At 46.0% G+C, this 18,577-nt stretch overlaps 1 protein-coding gene across 2 annotated transcripts in view; it reads left to right on the top strand.

Moving 5' to 3' along the window:
- Window positions 1-18,577, top strand: part of GRIK3 (glutamate ionotropic receptor kainate type subunit 3) — a 240,097-nt gene that overhangs the window by 132,044 nt on the left and 89,476 nt on the right. Inside the window, exons 1-2 of one of the 2 annotated variants that reach the window (XM_037827696.1) lie at window positions 6,894-7,065; window positions 17,553-17,810. In XM_037827696.1, coding sequence (XP_037683624.1) covers window positions 6,930-7,065; window positions 17,553-17,810 — 394 coding nt within the window. In that variant the 5' untranslated portion in view covers window positions 6,894-6,929. Of the gene's footprint in view, window positions 1-6,893; window positions 7,066-17,552; window positions 17,811-18,577 lie in introns of those variants that run through there. The other variant, XM_037827695.1, reaches the window with a different exon arrangement.

An 18,577-nucleotide genomic window follows, 5' to 3' on the forward strand; every position in this document is an offset into this window, starting at 1 on the left:
TAAGCGCAAAAGCTGATAATAATCAAATGCTTACGATGTGCCAGACATGGGGCAGTTTTCTGCATGCACTACTTTATTTTAGTGATTCTAAACTGGGGGGTGGCAATTTTGCCCGCACCCCCAGGGGACATTTGGCCATGCCTAGAAACAGTTTGGGTTGTGATAACTGGGGGAGGGGTGCTACTGCCTTTAGTGGGTAGAGTTCAGGGATGCTGCTAAACATCCTACAATGCACAGGACAATCCCCTCCAATGAATAATTCATTGGCCCAAATGTCAACAGTGTCCAGGCTGAGAAACCAGGCCTTGGTTAATCACACCAGCTCTGTGAGATAAGTTCTGTTACTGTACCCATTTACCGTTAGGAAAACTAAGGCAAAGAGAGGCCAAACAATTTGCTCAAAGATGCAGAGCTAGTCAGTGGTGGGACCTTTATTCAAACTCAGGTCTGTTGGCATCCAGAACCTGCTCTCTTAGCCTCGATGCAGTACCCAAAGATCTGCTGCCTCGGTATCCCAGGACATACAAATCTTTGGGGTCACCTTGCCCTACATGTTCAAATAGAATGACTCCTGTCTTTATGCTGTGTTTGGGGTGGGGGACAGCCTCCCCCCTAGTATCTCTGGGAATGTTCCAGGGCTTCCATTTCTCCTGGTCACTTTTGCTCCAACTTCCGTTTTCTGCTGAATTTTCGGCCTCCTCTCTTCATGCCACCCCCTGTACCTCCTGTCCTCTTTCTGCCCTGCTTTATCTGTGCTGGAGGACACTGTCCACTTTCCCACACTCCATCAGAGGAGCCCCAGCTGGTGCCAGTTTTATGTGGCAGCCTTTCCTAAGCAGCTAGGCTCCTGTAGGAAGGGAGAATACAGCAGAGTACAGGCCTGACTTAAAACTAATGATCAGGCACCTTTGTGTTAAAATCCCCTGGCCACACTGAACAAATCTCATTATAATGCATTGTTAAAAATATGCATTGCAAAAAAATTATGCATTAATTAGAAATGTTTTTAACTTTTGACTTTTGCTCATTCAATGATAAAGTACATCTGATTCAACTTTAAATGAGATGTTAAACAATAATGGTTTGTCAACAAGTTTTTAAAATGATAAATTTTATCCTTTTGGGTTTCAAAATAAACAAACTGCTTTCAACAAAAACCACAAAGAAAAGTTCCCTGGCCAACCCCTTGCTGGCCTTGCCCAGCTTGCGGCCTGGGTTATAGTCATCTCTTCTTTCTCCCTTTTGGGGCCACTTCACAGCTCTTCTCCTTTTTCCAGGCCCTTTACCCTCTCTCTCCCATTTTCCCCACTCAGACTCTAAACATCCCATCTTTACCTCTTTTGCATAGTCATATAGATATGTTTTCTTGCATCCAAGCCCTCAGGTACTTTTCTTAAGGAAAGAATCACGGGCCTCTGAGATAAAGTCTCCCCTTCCCCTAGATCTGGGGTCAGCAGACACAGCCCCCGTTGTGTAAATAAAGATTTATCGGACCCCAGCTGTGGCGGTTCATTGCGCATTGACTAGCTGCTTTCCTGCCACAAAGGCATCCTTGAGGAGTTGACAACAGAGACTGGCCTGAAGAGTCTAAACTACTTACTTTCTGGTACTTTATAGAAAATGTTTGTCGACCTCTGCCCTAAAATGTGGAAGCTTGAAAGTCATTTTGGTTTTCTAAATAGCCATATATGTTCCTCTTCCTTTATTAACTACTGCTGCTTACTAAGTAATTGCCATATGTCATGCATTTAGCTACATTGTTACAGCTCTTCCTTCCAACAGTCAACCCTTGGAAGGATGTACCCCATTTTGCAGATGGAGAAACTGAGTCCCGGAGAGATCGAGTGACTTCCTGCAGTTGGTAGAGCTAAGGTTTGGACTGAGTCATGGCTGGTGCCGAAGCACGAGTTGAGAAGCTTGCCACTGTCATGCCTCCCTGCGGAGCCCCCTGCATGTGTGGCTACTGACTGTCGTGATGTCCAGCTGCCCTGCCAGGTTGAATGCTCCTTGAGAGCAGAGGCCCAGAGCTGCCTGCCCTCGGTAACCTGGAGCCCAGCAACAGGTTGGCACATGGCAGAGATTGGTGGATGTTTGGAGGACTGAGCCGCATGGGCTGAGCCTGAGCTGCCGTCCCTGGGGCTCGGACCATGGCAGCTCAGCCCCCCAGACATAGCAGCAGCTGCCTCTCCCCCACCTGCCAAGGCCTGAGAGGCCAGGAAGATGCGAGAGGCCCTTGGGAAATTTTGTCTTGCAACCTCTGAGTCATGGGCAGGAGCAGTTTTTGCATCTATAATGACCAAATTTCTCCCCAAGTTCTCTTTGCAGAAGATATATATATATATATATTTTAATTTCAGCATTTAAAAATTATACTTATTTATTGTAAAGAATTTGGAGAAATCAGGAAAACACAAAGAGCAAGATAAAAAACATCCAGAAACCCCTCCACCCAGAGATGCCCACTGGTAACATTTCGGTATAAATTCTTCCAGTCTTCTTTTCTGTAAAAATAAATAGGTGCACTTTCTTTGATAACTAGATATCATATGATATATAATACCGTTCTGTAGCGTTTTTCGGGAGGGGGACAGTGGGCGTTTTCTACATCATTAAGTATTCTTTAAGAGCATTTTTTAAAAACTTTTTCTTATTACCAGCTCTTGCTCATTGCAGAGGACTTGGGAAATAGAAAAGCACTAAGCCAAAGCAATCCATTATCTTTTCACTTTGCAGAGAGAATCTCTGTTAACATTTCAGTGTGTGTCCTTCTGGTATGTCCTTTTTGATTTTAATTGGAATTGCATTAAATTTCTAAATTAATTTGAGGAGAACTGACATCTTTACAATTATAAGCCTTCCCTTCCAGGAGAAAGTTATGTCTCTCCATTTATTCAAGTCTTCTTTTATGTCCCCTAGTAAAGTTTTGTAGTTTTCTTGATAGAGGAATTGTGCATTTATTGCAAAGTATTTTATTTTTTTGCTGTTGCTTTTGTGAATTGGGTCTCTCTTTTTTCATTGTAATTCCTAACTTTATTGCTGTTATGTGGGAAGGCTGTACATTTTTCTGTTTGTATGCCGGCCCCTCAAGGAGGTCTCAGTTTAGTTTTCCTGGGTTGTTACCTGATTCTCTTGAGTTTTTAAGGGAATAATAATAAGCACCTGCATATTATATTAATAGTGTCTCTTTTCTGATAGCAATGCCATGATTTCTTCCTTTTGTCTTTTTTTATATCGTATTTTCAAGAATATTTTATTATGGAGAATATCTGCCATACACATGTGAAAAGAATAGTCTAATGACCCCTCCATGTATCTATCACTGGGCCCCCAAAAAACATCAACCCAGGGCCTCTCCTCCTCTATCTGTACCCCTCACACAAACCCCTCCTGTGTTATTTTCAAGTAAATCCCTGGACACCCTATCATGTCATTCTCTACCTTGATTGTTAAAGCCTGCAGATTGTTCTACAATATGGGTGGGTTTTAATAATTGCATAATCTGCTTTTGGATATTAGGTTGTTTCTAATTTTTTTTAACATTATGAAATTAGTATCCTTATACTTAAGTGTGTTTATATTGTTCCAGTTTTTTTTCCAAATTTATAATCCTAGAAATGGAATCACTGGGTCATTTGGTATTTTGATCATTTATTTTCCTTTAAACAAATGCACACAATCCCATTAGGGCATATCTGATTAGAAACGTAACACGTTTACTGCAGAATGTTTTGAAAATATAGAAAAGCAAGAAGAAGGAAATGAAAGTCACCCATAATCCCATTGCTCAGAGAAACCCACTCTGAAGTTTTGCTGTGCATTCTTCCCATCTAGTTTTCATGTATATGTTCAGCAGGTTCACACACATTTATTCAGCCTGGCATGCAGACACACTTAGGATGTAGAATTGTAAGCCTGCTATCATACTCTGGGGAGGGACAGATTTATTTGTTCGCTTTTAAAAACATTAATGTTTTCCCAACAATATTAAAACAACCCAGTACTCATCAACTGGTGACTAGATAAATAAAATGTGGTATACTCATACAAAGTAATACTGTTCAGCAAAAAAAAAAGAAATGAACTACTGATACATGTTACAACATGGATAAACCTCAAAACATGAAGCGACCTGAAAGAAGCCAAATGCAGAAGTCCACAGTTGCATGATTCCTTTTTTAAGACATTTCAGAAAAGGCAAATCCCTAAAGACACAAAGGAAATTAGTAGTGGCCTGAGACCTGGAGGTGAAAATAGTGATTAACCATAAACAGCACATTTACTTAAAATTGTTGTACATTTAAAACAGGTGAATTTCCTGGCCTCTAAATAATACCTCAATAAATTAGCTTTTTAAAAAAAGAATAAAGGCTTATTTAGAAAATTTGGGAAATACAGAAAAGCACAAAGAACAATATAAAAATAACTCACAATCTACCACCCAGGACTATTCACTTTTATTGCTTTGATATATCTCTTTCTGTTCTTACATCTATGCATATAAATTCCCCGTCCTCTTTGTCCTCTTCTACGGTGGGGTCAAACTGCATCTCCTGCTTTGTAACCTTCGTTTTTCACTTAAACATTTATCACGAATATTTCCCCCGTCATTAAATTTCCTCCTACAACTTCGTCTTTAGGGGCTGCCTGGTTTGCTATTACATGTATATGCTGCAATTTATTTACTGTTTTCCTGCTGATGGACATTTAAGACCTCAGTAGTCAGCCACCCCCACCCTTTTATAAATAACTTGATTACTAAAGTATTGAATCAAAGATGTGAGCATTTTTAAAGCTTTTGATATATTTCTAATTGCCATCATGAGAGCTTGGGTGCACCGATTTCTACTTCCACAAACAGTGGAGCAAGTATCTATTTCCAAACACCCTCTCCAAAGCTGGGGATTATAATTTATTTTATGCATTTGCCAGGTGGGTGGGCAAAAAAAATGTTATCTCACTGTTGGTTTAAGTTGCATTTATTCGATTGTTAGTGAGGTTAGACATTTCTGCATTTGTTACTAGCTCATTTGTATTATTTGTTTCTTGTGTGAAATAGTCACACTTGTCTTTTGCACATTTTTCTATTGGCATATTTGTCTTTTTTCTTGTTGAGTTGCAAGTGCATTTTAGAAAATAAGAATGTCAATGTTTATACAGCCATGTATGTTACCAATATTTTTTCCTAAGCTTGTTGTTTGCATTTAATTTTGTTTATGGTAGTTTTGACATATAGAAGTTTTATTTTGTTTCTGTGAGGTTATCAATCTTTCTCTTATGGTTCTGCCTTTGTTGAATGGCTTAGAAAAGCCTGGATAGCCCTAATATGGCATTCTGTTCACCTATATTTTCCCTTTTGACACTTTCATGTTTCCCTTCCTCCTCTTACTTTTGGTGCTATTTAATCTTTCATCCATCTAGAACTTATTTTGATATATGAATTAAGATGGGAATCTAACTTAAATTTCTCCCCCAAAATTGGATAATTGACTTGGCACAATTAATGAATAATTCATCCCTTACCTGCTGCTTGGAAATACCCACTTTTATCATGTATTAAATGCTTATCTCTTCTTGAGTCTCTTTCTGGGGGCTTTTTATCTTGTTCCATTGATCTGTCTGTGTTTTCAGACATCATTACGACACTTTTAATTATTTCAGCTTTATGATATATTTTAAAATCTGGCAGTACCAATCACCTCTAGTCATTCTTTTAAAAACACAGCTTGACTGTTATCTCTTGTTTAGTCTTCCAGATACATTTTAATCATTTTGTCAAATAAAAGAAAAATCCCGCCATGATTCTGATTGGAATTGCATTCAGCTGAAAAATTAATTTGGAAAAAATTAACACCCTACCCTTGAACCTTACTATCCAGGAACATGACAGGCCTCTTCCTTTTAGTCCACTGTTATGTCTCTCACTAAAGGTGTTTCCCCTTTTGCCATTTTTTAAATATTGAAAGTGCATGCTTCTTATTTGGTTCATTGTTAGTTATTCCATATTTCTTTGTTGATCGTGTAAAGGAATTCCTTTTGCCATTAAGTTTCCTTGCTGGTTGTTGCTGATATAAAGAAGTATGATATAAAGAAATATCAATTCATATTAACTGCTCACTTAATTTGGCTCACTCCCACTAGCTCTCATCAGTTTTCATGTTTAGGGGACTTTCTTAGGGGGTTCTAAGGAAACCATTTAAATGATTTGCAAATAAGAGTTTTGTCTTTGTGCTTCTCAATTCTTTTTGTTTCTTATTTCAGTGGTTAATGGTGTATATGTGAATCTTGACCCCCTCCCCTTCTTTTCTTTAGTGGGAATGCCTCTACTCTTTGCCCCCTAGTGTGATGTTTGAGCCAAAGATGCTTCAAGGAAGTATCTTTTTTTGGTATTATTTTGTTAAGCATTCATAACAGCAGTAGATATTGGATTTTTTCACATGCCTTTCTGCATTTTGTGAGTTGGTCATATGTTTTTTTCTCATTTGAACTATTGATGGAATGATATTCATAGATTTCTTTGTATTGAACCACCTTAGATTCCTGGAATAACATGCTATGTGGTCATGGTATGTTATCCTTGTAATATTTTGCTAGATTCTATTTGCCAGCACTCTATCGAGAATTTTCACAGCTATCTTAATAAGTTGGTAATTTTATTTGGGGGGACCATCTCTGTCAGGCTCCGTTATTGGGAATTTGCTGCTTGGGTGAAATGAACTAGGAGGATTTTCATATTTCCCAAGCTTCAGCACAGTTTCTGTGCATGGGAATTATCTAGGGTGTTATTGAACATTTGGGGGGAGGGAATCTTGCCCATAAAAACTTGTGAGCCGAGCGTCTTTGTCAGCGCGCCCCTCCCCACGCCCCACACAATTTTACCGTCTCTCGCAGGAGGAATCTTCGAGTATGCGGACGGCCCCAACGCCCAGGTCATGAGCGCTGAGGAGCACGCCTTTCGGTTTTCTGCCAACATCATCAACCGGAACAGGACTCTGCTGCCCAACACAACCTTGACCTATGACATCCAGAGGATTCACTTCCATGACAGCTTTGAAGCCACCAAGAAGGGTGAGTGGGCCACATTTGCTGTCCAGCCCTGGGAGCAGAGCCGGAGCCCAGGGTGGGCTTGGGCCTTGGCGCCTCTGCCACCGGGTTTGGAGACCTGCCTCAGCCCCAGTTCCGCTCGGTTCATGCCCTCCTCAGGAGTGCAGGGTGTCCATCAAAATTCCCAGGCCCCTAGCAGAGGCCACGGGGGAATGTGGGGCCATGGCAGGGTGGGGGCAGGGGATTGGGGGACCTCAGATTGGGCTGGGGGAGCAGCAGCAAGGAGGCCGGCTTAGGGGTCTTCCAATTTGTGTTTTCTATAATTGAGCTCCTCCCAGAATATTAATAATTAAAATACACATAGAGCAGATAATGTGCAAGTTCAGATGTGAAACATTTACTTACAATAAAGAGACGATAAAAACAATGACCCAAGAGACACGGGTGACTCTTGAAGTCTATCCAACATTGACCACGGCGTTCAATAGTCTTCTCTATTTTGTTTTGGCTGCCTAAAAACAGGAAAATCTTGATTCATAAAGATAAGTAGAATCCAAGTGAACAATGTCACCCAATGTGTGCACACCTGAACTTTTAAAAATAAAATGAAATTAAAACAGTGTTGGGCTGCATCCTTCCTGATCAGTGACACATTTATAATAAACTCAAATAACTGCATAGAAATGACTGAAGAACTTTATTCCAAGGTCCTCACCAAAGCAAACAAACAAAAAACAATGAGGTAGTTTGTCAGTACCTGAATGAGCTAGTCATCCCCAGTGTGGCATATAACACATTTGAGTAAAGTGTGCTTTTATGTTACTATTTTGTAAAAATACAGTCCATACATACATACATATATATTTTTCAATTAAGTTTAACTTAAAAACTTAGATGACTCCAGAAACAACTCCCATGGAACCCTAAGGTTCTGTGGACCTCTGTTTGAAAACCATAGGCCTAAGGCATCTCATTTCCAGGAAGACTAGGTCATCCTCCCTGTAAAATGCTCTCATGGCCCCCTGCTTTTCTCTTTCAAAGCTCGTATCACCATTTGTAATTAGCTAATCGTGTGTTAATGCCTTTCTACTTCTCCCCAGTATCACTGTTAACTGACATGCCCCTGGCCCCTGGAAGGCTGGCGTATAGTAAGTGCTCAGTGAGGGGATTGTTGAGTGAAGCAGTGAATGAACGACATGAGGACGAGTGGTGAGGGCCTGGGCGATGCAGCACAGTCCTCCTGTCCGTGCACTTTGGGGAGATTGAGACCTATCCTCATGGGGCCTGTGGTCTTTCTAAGGGGTTCCCAGTGCCTGGTCTAGGTCACCTTTCTCCCAGGCCAGGGCCCCCGATCTGCTTCTCTGCTGTGCAGGCGTGCCCTCCTCCCGCCCCGGTCCTCCCTGCTCTCTTCCCAGCGTGCCCCGCAGCTAACACCGTGCAGTGAGTGTCCTCCTCCCTGCTGGGAGTCCATGCTGACACCCTCTGCCCAGCCTCATCCAGCTGAACTCCACCAAAACTGCTCAATAGAAAGGTTGGGACACAGAGCAAGCTCCTGGAATCAGAACAAAGAGGCCCACGTGGCTGGAACAGAGCTTCAGAGCCTTCCCGGAGGTACTGCCTCACCTTTGTGGAGCTGCCAGATTCAGGAGAGCCGGGATGAGGCAGACACACCCGCCCCCTGGGAGGGCCTGCCCTGGGCTTCACGTGACCAAAGCCCCAGCTCCTCCCCACCCCACACCAGATCACACGACCTGCTTGCTTCAAACCTGGCATGACAGCCCAGATCTCCTTCCCCCAGTCACCATCAGAACCCACGAGGACCTGTCCGGTCTAGCCCCAGCCTGACCTTCCAGCCACATCGGTGCCCTTCGCCCCTTTAACCTCCAGGTTCTAGCTGTACCTGCCATCCTTCAGGACGCCATGCTGTTCCTTCTGCCTGGAGCTCCCATTCTCTGCCCCATTCCCGCCCCACCCTTTTTCTAACTAATTCGTTCTTTTCCTCTCAAGCAGCCTATCCTCAGGGAAGCCCTCCCTAGCTCCCAGATTAGGTCAGGTCTCTTGTTTCCATCTCATAAGACACTGGACTTTTCTATCACAACCCTCACTCCTGGGTGTGTGTGTATGGATGTGATTATCATCTGTCCCTTCCTCTAGGCTGCAAGCCCCTTTGCTTTTTCACTGCTCTACCGTAGAACCTAGCATGAGCCTGGCATCCAGGAGACACAAAATAACTCTTGGTGGTTTGGTTGAATAAACAAATGAAAGAATGAATGGATTCCCAGTGTGTCAAACCCATATACCAAGAATTGCCTCTTATGATCCCTGAAGAAGACAAGGCCCTGCCCTTTAGGAGGTCAAGCCTACAGGGTGGGAAGCTAGGTCATAACGCCAACGGCTAGAACACCTGGAAGATGGGATAGATTCACACAAGTGGTGTGATACAAGCAGGAGGGCTTCATGGAGGAGGGGGCGCTCAAACTGAGCTTTGAAGGATAGTGGGAAAGAACAAGGCATGGGGTAAGGCAGAAAGGGGAGTGGAAGGTGCAAGTAATTTGGTAGAGGCCAATTAATGCTCTCAAAAAATTCTTGTTGAGTGCCCACTACATGCCAGGCCCTGTGTGAGGTGTTGGGAGTCCCGAGATGGGCAAGGCAGATGTGGCCAGTCCCTGCTACCATGGAACTTATTTCTAGTGTGGCTGAAGCAGCAGGTGCTGGCCTGGGAGTTCCAGGAGATAGTGCAGGAAGAGGGTGTTGGAGTTGCACAGGTCTTAGTTTCCTTGAGTTGCCGTAACAAATTACCCCTCTCTGTAGGGGAGAATCTTTGACTATTCCTGGCTTCTGGTGCTTGGCTGGCAATCCTCAGCACCCCTTGGCTGGCAGCTGTAGCACTTCCATCCCTGCCTCCACCATCACATGGTTTCCTCTCCTCTGGTCTGTGTCTCTTCTCCTCTTAGAAGGACACCATCCATTAGGGACCCACCCTACTTAAATCTGACCTCATCTTAATGTAACTGATTCCATCTGCAATGACCCTATTTCCAGTCCTAACTGGAGGTTAGAACGTCACCATATCTTTTTTGGGATGGAACACAATTCAGCCCATAATGACATACATCCAGAAAAGTGCACAATCGTACATGTAGAGCTCCAAGAGTTTCTGCACAGTGAGCGCAACTGTGTAACTATCACCGGATCAAGGTAGGGGACATTACAAGAGCTCCAGGAGCCTCCCTGCACCCCTTCCCAATCGTAACCCACCAGAGTAACACTTGTCCTGACTGCTAGCATCAGGCACCAGTTTTGCCTGTTACAGAACCAGACGTAAATACGATCATCCGGCATGTACTTTTCTGTGTCTTGCTTCTTTCACTCCACAGCATATTTGTGAGATTTGTCAATGTTGTTGAATGTGTTCCATTATATAAATATGCCACAATTTTTTAAGGTCCATTTTACCATTGTTGACATTTGAGTTTGGGGCTTTTACAAGTAGTGTTGCATTGAACATTCTTGTGGATGTCTTTTGGTGCACACGTGTATGCATTGTTGGCCATATTCCCAGGAGTGGGGGATGGTCCTGGGATGTACATATGTTCAGCCAAACAGTTTCTAACACTGTCATACCAATTTGCATTCCCCCCGGCAATGCCTGAGAGTTGGGATTGCTCTATGTCTTCACCAACACTTGGCAAAGTCAGTTCTCTTTTTAAATTTTGGCCCTCTTGGTGCTTTTAATTTGTATCCCCCTGGTGAGTAGAGATATGGAGCCCTTTTTCACATGCCAATAGGTCATTTGAATACTCTGTTTCCTGGAGTGCCTTTTGGAACCTTTCATCCACTTTTTAAAATTGAATTACATGTCATTTTCTGGTTACTCAAGAGTCTTTCATGTATTCTGGATAAGAGTCCTTTGTTGAATCCATGTAGTGCATGTATCTCCTGCAAATGAGCTTGCCTTTTCCCTCAGTTAGTAGCATCTTTTGAGGAGGAAAGTTCTCAGTTTAAAGAATTCCAATTTATCAATTTTTTCCTTTATGGCTAATGCCTTTTGTGTTTTTTTTAAGAAGTCTTTGCCTATCCTGAGATCATGTAGGTAGTCTCCAATGTTTTCTTCCAGAAGCTCGACTGTTTTGGTTTTCATCATTAGGCCTAAGATCTATCACAAATTGATTTTCTGGGTATGGTATGAGGTAGGGTTTGAGGTTTGTTTCTTTCAATGCATTGCTAGTGGGAGTGAAAACTGATTCAATATCTTGGGAACACTGCTTGTCAGTATCTACTAAAGCTAAGCAGATGTCTGCAAGAATGCTCCCAGCCACTTTATTGACAATAGCCAAAAGTTGGAAATAAATTAAGGGTCTATCAACAGGAGAATGGATAGATGGGGGTAGAGTCACCCAATGGAATCCTAATCAGCAGTAAAACAGAACGAACTCCTGCTACACGCAATGACCTGGACGAATCTCAAAGACCTAATGCTGAGTGATAGAAGAGCAGGTCCTTCTGGGGAGGAAATAGTCAGCAGCGGAAAGGGGCAAGAGAGAACCTTTTTAGGTGATGAGACCATTCTGTATCTTAATCCATGTTGCAGTAGTTAAATGAGTGCAGTTTTGTATAACAATTCATAAAATTTATATCCTTAAGATTAATGCATATTACTCTATTGGTTATATCCCAACTAAAGAAAAAGATTAAGTGGCTCCTCTCTGCCATCACTCACTCTCATTGTGTGCTCTGATGCCCTGTCTGAGACAGAACCCTGCTGTGCTTGGGCACACCATTGTCTGACCCAGGAGGCGTTCCTGATGGGGGATCTTACTCCCCACTGGGCACCCACGAATCTCCCCATCCCATGTCTTTTTGAAAATCTTTTGTTTTAAACTGCATTCCTTGGGGGCATCTTTAGGGCTCTTCCAGGGGAGTGGACTTGGGCCTAATTCTGATTAATCCAGTGGTAATTCATTTTCCCTAAACAGAGGTTCCCGTCAGTGCTCCGTTCGTCACCAGCTGGTTCCAGCCACTTCGGGCCACGTGGGGTGAGGGGCTGCAGAGGCTCGGAGGCTGGCACCGCCTGCCCAGCCAGCTCTGGTTGAATTAGCCCTTCCTTCCACACCAGGCCGGGGAGGCCTTTTCCCATTAAAAGGGACTTTCACTTATTGTCTTTATTTTTAAATGTTTCATGGAAAATTAAAAGATGAGTGACTGCCAGGCAACGCCTGAGCCAGCAGCCCAGAGAGCGTCTGTGTTTTCTTCCAAGCCTGATGGGAGCAGTTCTGGAATCGACCCAGCTCTCCCCAGGCTCCTCTGCCTTCACTTATTCTCTGAGCTGCTCAATTCCTTTTAAGACACAAATTGATTGGGATAATTTTTGCTATAACTACAATTGCCATGGAAAGGGGGAAACTGCATTCAGGCTGTGGGCTCCTGCAATGACTGTGAACCATTGAGTTACTGTAAAATGACCAGAAAATGGATTCAAAATTGAAGCCACAAATAATGTAATTACTGCAGTGTGTGCTCAGGGCTGCCAGGACAGGGGCTGCCTGCTGCCCTGGAAACATCTGTAGATAAAACTGCTGCTGCCATTGCTGCTGTGACCCCCCCTTCCCTGGTCCCGAAGGGGCCAGATGAGCCTCAGTGGGTGGAGGGAGTATGGAGGGGACCAGAAAAGGGATGGGGATAGAGCCCAAGGAGGTGAATAGGTGAAGGGCGAGACTGAGGTCTCCTGCCCCTCAGCAGTGAGATCTACTCCCTGCATCTTGGGCAGAATGAAACCAGCATGGTTATCCTCATTGCAGAGCTATCACTCACTGCCATTGACACCATAAGCATTGGCATTAACTCTACATCCAGCCATGCTGACGCCACCATCACCACCCCTACCGTCACCGTCATCACCTTCACTGACATGACATCAGCATCTTCACAGCACTAATCTTATCAGCACCAATATCGCCTGCATCATCACCATTATCCCAATTCCACCCCATCCATGCCATCACCCTGGTCATTAATGGCACCACAATCTGTTCTTCACCATCACAACTACCATTGCAGTTGCCTATATCACTAGCCTCATGAATGAGGTCAAAGTCATGATCAATTCCTTCAAGATCGTTCTCACTATCCTCTTCATCACAGTAATTTGCATTAGATCCACCCACTCTCCCCTGCCCTCATTCATAAAGGATACCCTGACTTTGGGCTTGGGCAGGGGGCATGACTTAAGAGATTGTACTGGGTATAGGAGAGTGGCAGGGTAGCCGCTTGCCTGCCCACTCCAAGGCATAGTTCAGAGGTGGAAATCCAAGAGGCAGGTTCTCTGGAAGTGGTAGTGAAAGGGAATGAGATCCACAAGTCATTTGGCCAAGTCATCAGTGTGAAGGTGTTGGGGGAAAGAGATAGAAAAGAGGCAGAAGACAGTGGGAAAGAAACCAGGGGCACAAGGGGCAGCTAGAAGGTTCAAAAGAAAGGTGGGAGATAGAGAAACTTCCGGAAGATATTATACGATGCCCATGGCCTCAAGTCAGGCTTGGGCAGGAGGCAGTGACCAGGCCTGGGCAGCTGTCACTTACCCACTGTCACCATCTCCTCCATGTTGGTGTCCATCCTCCATGGGTACTGAGTGACTCCCACACACCCTCTTCCCTCCGAGAGGACCTACTCTTAAGACGGACAAAGTGGTAGGAGCAGACACTCGACACACCCAGTCAGCAGAAGGTAGCATGAGCAGGCAGTGGGAGACAGGCCATGGTATTGCCTCCTTGGGGAGAAAGTATAGACAGGGACGACCCCACCACCACAGCAGGGAAGAAAAGTTCAACAATTTACCAACAAACCCAGAGCTCCTCTGTTTGAAGCATTTATCCATCACTGTGTTCTGTCCCCCTCCTCCCAACCCCACTCATAGAGTGCTCCCCCAGGGTACTGAATCTAGGGTGACAATAACAGGGCAAAGTAGTGCTTCCCTGACTTGGCTTCCATTCCCAGAACTTAGGGGCACCAGGAAAACACTACATGACCCACACACACACACACACACACACACCTGTGTGCCTCCCCGAGCTTGGCCTTGGCCAAGAGAAATCCTGGTCACCCTGGAGGTGCCCCCTGTGCTGGCCACAGCTGCTTCCACCCGGGGCTGTGCTGTCCCTGTCCCAGGGTGTTCCAACAGACTCCTGACGATGACCAGCGTGTCCTCCACACTGCTGTATCTTTCACCCAGGCCATAAGAGGAGTTCTCTGATGTTCTTGGGGGAAGTACACATTGCAAAAAAATAACTACTTTACATCATTTCTACTACTTTACACAATGGGGGTGGAGAGGAAAACACTCTGAAGGGCAGGCATCCCAGTGGATTTGAAAGCCCTGCATCTTTGGATCAACTGGTGCTACATTTAAGCCCAGGCAAGAGGGAGCCTTTCCCAAGGCCTGTGCTGTGGGATCCCCAGCCCTCTCCCTTGCTTGGCTGGGGCAAGGAGTCAGTGGGACCAGGGGACTTGCCCACAAGGAGCCTGTGCCCTGCTCTTCTGGGCTTGGCTCTAAGAATCCAGGACCCTGAGTTTCCTGCCCACTTGGCCCTGAGCTCACTTCCAAGGCCTGCACGAGCCTCTCCCTGGGTCTGTCCTCTGGAGGGAGAGCCATGCCACCGAAGTGCACATTCCTAGGCCCTAGGGGTGACCAGAAAGCACCTGCTTGCAGGGGGCGTGGACAGAGCTTGAACCTAAGGGGACAGTGTAAGGTCCGTTAGGGTTCAGGACAGAGCTGGTGGTAGATGACAAAGGGCCATGGTGGGGGGGGCGGTGCTGAGTGCCACCTCTCCCCACGTAGCTGCACACGAGAAGTCTCAACGCTCACCTGCCTTTCCAGGCTGTAGGAAGGTGTGTTTGTCCAGGTAGGAGGAAACATTTTATTTAACATCTTGTTAGCTTGACTTAACAACCTTTAAATATTGATGCACAGTGTGTGGGGCCTCCATTTGTACCCTTGCCCGGGGCCCTTTGCAATCTTGGCGGGGGGCGGGGCTGGCCCACCAGTAGATCATTCCCAGAGGCCCTTGAGGCAGCCGGGACACGTCTGAATCCGCTGCGTATTCATGCTTAAGTGTTCTTCCTTGCCTCTTCCTCCCTGCATCATATGTTCATGCCCATTACCACAGGCTGGTGTGTTCGCTGATGCTCTGTTGGTAGATCCATTCGGGCTCTTCTGGTTGCAAGTGACAGAAAACCAAATCCTAACTGGCTTCAGCACAAAGAAAATTTATTGGTTCATGTAACCAAAGAGTCCGGGGCTTTACTTACCAGGGGCTCATCTTTCTTTCTCTTGGCTCTGTTCACCTCTGCGTAGACTCTGTTCCCAGACAAGCTCCACGGTTTCTCTCGGAGAATAAGGTGGCCGCTGCAACTCCAGACCTTGGGACCCCTCAGGTTCAGTTGAGGAAGGAAAGTGTCCCTCTCTCATTCCCGGGAAGTCTCAGGGCAAGCCATTGGCTCTGACTGGTCACATGACAATCCCCCACACCAATGACAGCAGCCCGGGGAGGCGAGAGAACAGATGACCTGGTATGAGTCACGTGCTCCACCCCTCATGGGCTGGGAGTGGAGAGGGTTGGAGCCCCAAGAAAAATCAGGGACAGTTGCCAGAAGAAAGGGCAGTGGCTCCTGGGACCCCTTTCCCCAGAATGCCTCTGGGCACAACCCCTGGGTCACAGCTGTCCTGGGTCTGCTAATCGGATGCTCTGCTGTGCCCGCCGATGCTTGACCATCCCAGCCTGGGGCAGCACTTACTCTGTCACCTGCCTGGACCCTTGGTCCCCCTCCGCAAATGTGAACTGTTTGAAGTCAGGGATTCTTCATTCATTCACACGGCAGGTGTTGATAAAATACCCACTCAGACCAGGTCCTATTTTAAGCAATGCAGATGCAACAACAAATGAAATATATCAAGTCCTTGCCTTCTTATACCTCACATCCTAGTGGGAGGAGGAAGTCAACAAAGGAACAAGTGACAATAGATCCTTCAGGTGGTGACAGGAGAAATCAGGGTAGGGGCTCAGGGAGTGTGGTGGGACAGGAGCGGCCATCCCAGGTTGAGGGTGCCAGCCTCTCTAAGAGAGAACACAGACATGGAGACCTGAAGGACGGGAGGGAAGGAGTCATGTGGATATCTGAGGGAAAAGCATTCCTGCCAAAAGGAACAGAAAATGCCTGAGTCAGGAGTGTGCTTAGCATGTTCAAGGAGCGTCATGGAAGCCAGTGGGGCTGGAGGGCTGCAAGCGAGGGTGAGCAGGATGAGAGAGGAAGTCAGAAACATGGTGGGGGCGGTGGGGACAGGAGGCAGAGGAGCTGCAACAAGTAGGAGCTAGTCCATCATTGTCAGGGCTCTGGCTTTTACACCCAGTGAGAAGGGAGCCCTTGGAGGGTTTTGAACAGAGGAGTGACATAATCTCCCTTGCATTCTGAAAAGCTCACACTGGCTGATGAGTGCAGAATAGTCAGTAGGGGCATAACTGAGGAGAGGAAAGCCAGCAAGGAGACTTCCATAATGAGCCAGGTGAAAGGTGATGGTGGCTTGGACCAGTTGGTGATGGGGGGAAGGGGTGTGAGAAGTGGTCAGATGTTGATATGATATAATATGATATGATATGATATAATAAAATTATATATGTGTGTGTATATATATATATCATGAGATGCTGATGGATTGGTACGTGGGATATGAGAGAACGAGAGAGTCAAGGACAAAACCCCAGCCTTAGGCTTGAGGCACTGGAAAAATGAAGTTGCTGTTTACAGAGACAGGGACGACTGGGAGGAGAAGAGGGGGTTATGTGTTGGACACATTGGGCCCAAGAGGCGTCTTAGATGTCCACATGACGATGTTGAGTGAGAGGTGAGATGGGCAAGTTGGATTTTGAGGAGCAGATCCAGGATGGAGATGCAAGTTTAAGAGTCATTAGCAATGAGATGTCTGATTCCTCTTTGTTTCTCCAGTTCCCACCCAGGGCAGGCCCTGGTACTGTGCTGGTGATGCTAATCACAATAGTTTTGATCATTATCAAAAATAATAATCGTTTCTATTTCACGAGTTCTTCCTGAGGACCAGGCACTGTGCCGAGGGTCATACATGCATTATCTTGTTGGAGGTTCCTATGATCCTATGAGGTAGGGACTGTTAGAACCCCCATTTATTGGATGAGAAAACTGAGATTCAGGGGGATTGTCTAATGTCCAGTCTCAGCAGGTTCCAGTTGCTCTTTTCCCTGTCTGTTGGAAACCTGCTACAGGATCGTCAAAATCCCTGTCCTCTCCCCCCTCTCTTCCGCCATAGGGGAAGTCAAGGGCAAAACCCCAGCCTTAGGCGTGTATGACCCTTGGCACAGCACCTGTTGGAAGCACTTGTGAAATAGAAACGATTATTATTTTTGATAATGATCAAAACCATCATGATTAGTCCTGGCTGCCTGATCAGGCCTACCAGTGACTCCTGTGCCACCTCCCCTGTCTTGCAGCCTGTGACCAGCTGGCACTGGGCGTGGTGGCGATCTTCGGGCCGTCACAGGGCTCCTGTACCAATGCCGTCCAGTCCATCTGCAATGCCCTGGAGGTGCCCCACATCCAGCTGCGCTGGAAGCACCACCCGTTGGACAACAAGGACACCTTCTACGTGAACCTCTACCCCGACTACGCCTCTCTCAGCCACGCCATCCTCGACCTGGTCCAGTACCTCAAGTGGCGGTCGGCCACCGTGGTCTATGATGACAGCACAGGTGGGCGGTTGGGCCTGGCTGGGCTGGGGCAGGGGGTGACGGAGCCAAGCGCCAGGATCAGGCTCTTGTCTGCTTGCCCAGCACAGCTGCCTCCTGGGGGAAAGGCGTGTCCCCCACTCATTCTGTTTTATCCAGTCACACCGATACTCGCCCTTGTGCACACCAACCCATACTCACACTTCACCCAGCCTCCAGCCCAACTCACACTGACCTCATACCTTCCCCTGTGCTTACACTCACACTTCCACACCCACCTCCTCTGTACTCAACACTCACCCTGTTGCAGCCCTGCCACCTACACTCACACCTCCTCAGCCATGCTCATGCCCTGCCCGCCCTCTTACACTCTCACATCCCCATCTGGAGCAAATATATTCACTCTCAAACTTGCACACACACACACACACGTAGCTTACAGTATGGCCCAGTGTTTAAGCAGTGTATGCACTGGAGCCAAACCACCTGGATTTAAATCTCAGCCCTACCACCTGGAGACTGTGTAGCCTCTTTGTGCCTCAGTTTCCTCATCTGTAAAAAGGAGATGATAACTATGCCTGGCTCTAACATGGTTGTGGGGACTAAATGACATAGTGTCTGCAGGTGCCTGACACACAGCAAGTGCTCCTTGAATGTTAACTCTTATTATCATCCACACACCTGCACTTGCACACAGACATCTGCACACAGACATCTTTACTCCCACACAGATGCCAAGCCCTCCCCCACCCATCTGACCACTTATCCCAGCGAAGGCCAGCTTTGCAAAA

The sequence above is a fragment of the Choloepus didactylus genome, chromosome 2 (assembly GCF_015220235.1).
Source record: "Choloepus didactylus isolate mChoDid1 chromosome 2, mChoDid1.pri, whole genome shotgun sequence".
Classification (NCBI taxonomy): Eukaryota; Metazoa; Chordata; class Mammalia; order Pilosa; family Megalonychidae; genus Choloepus; species Choloepus didactylus.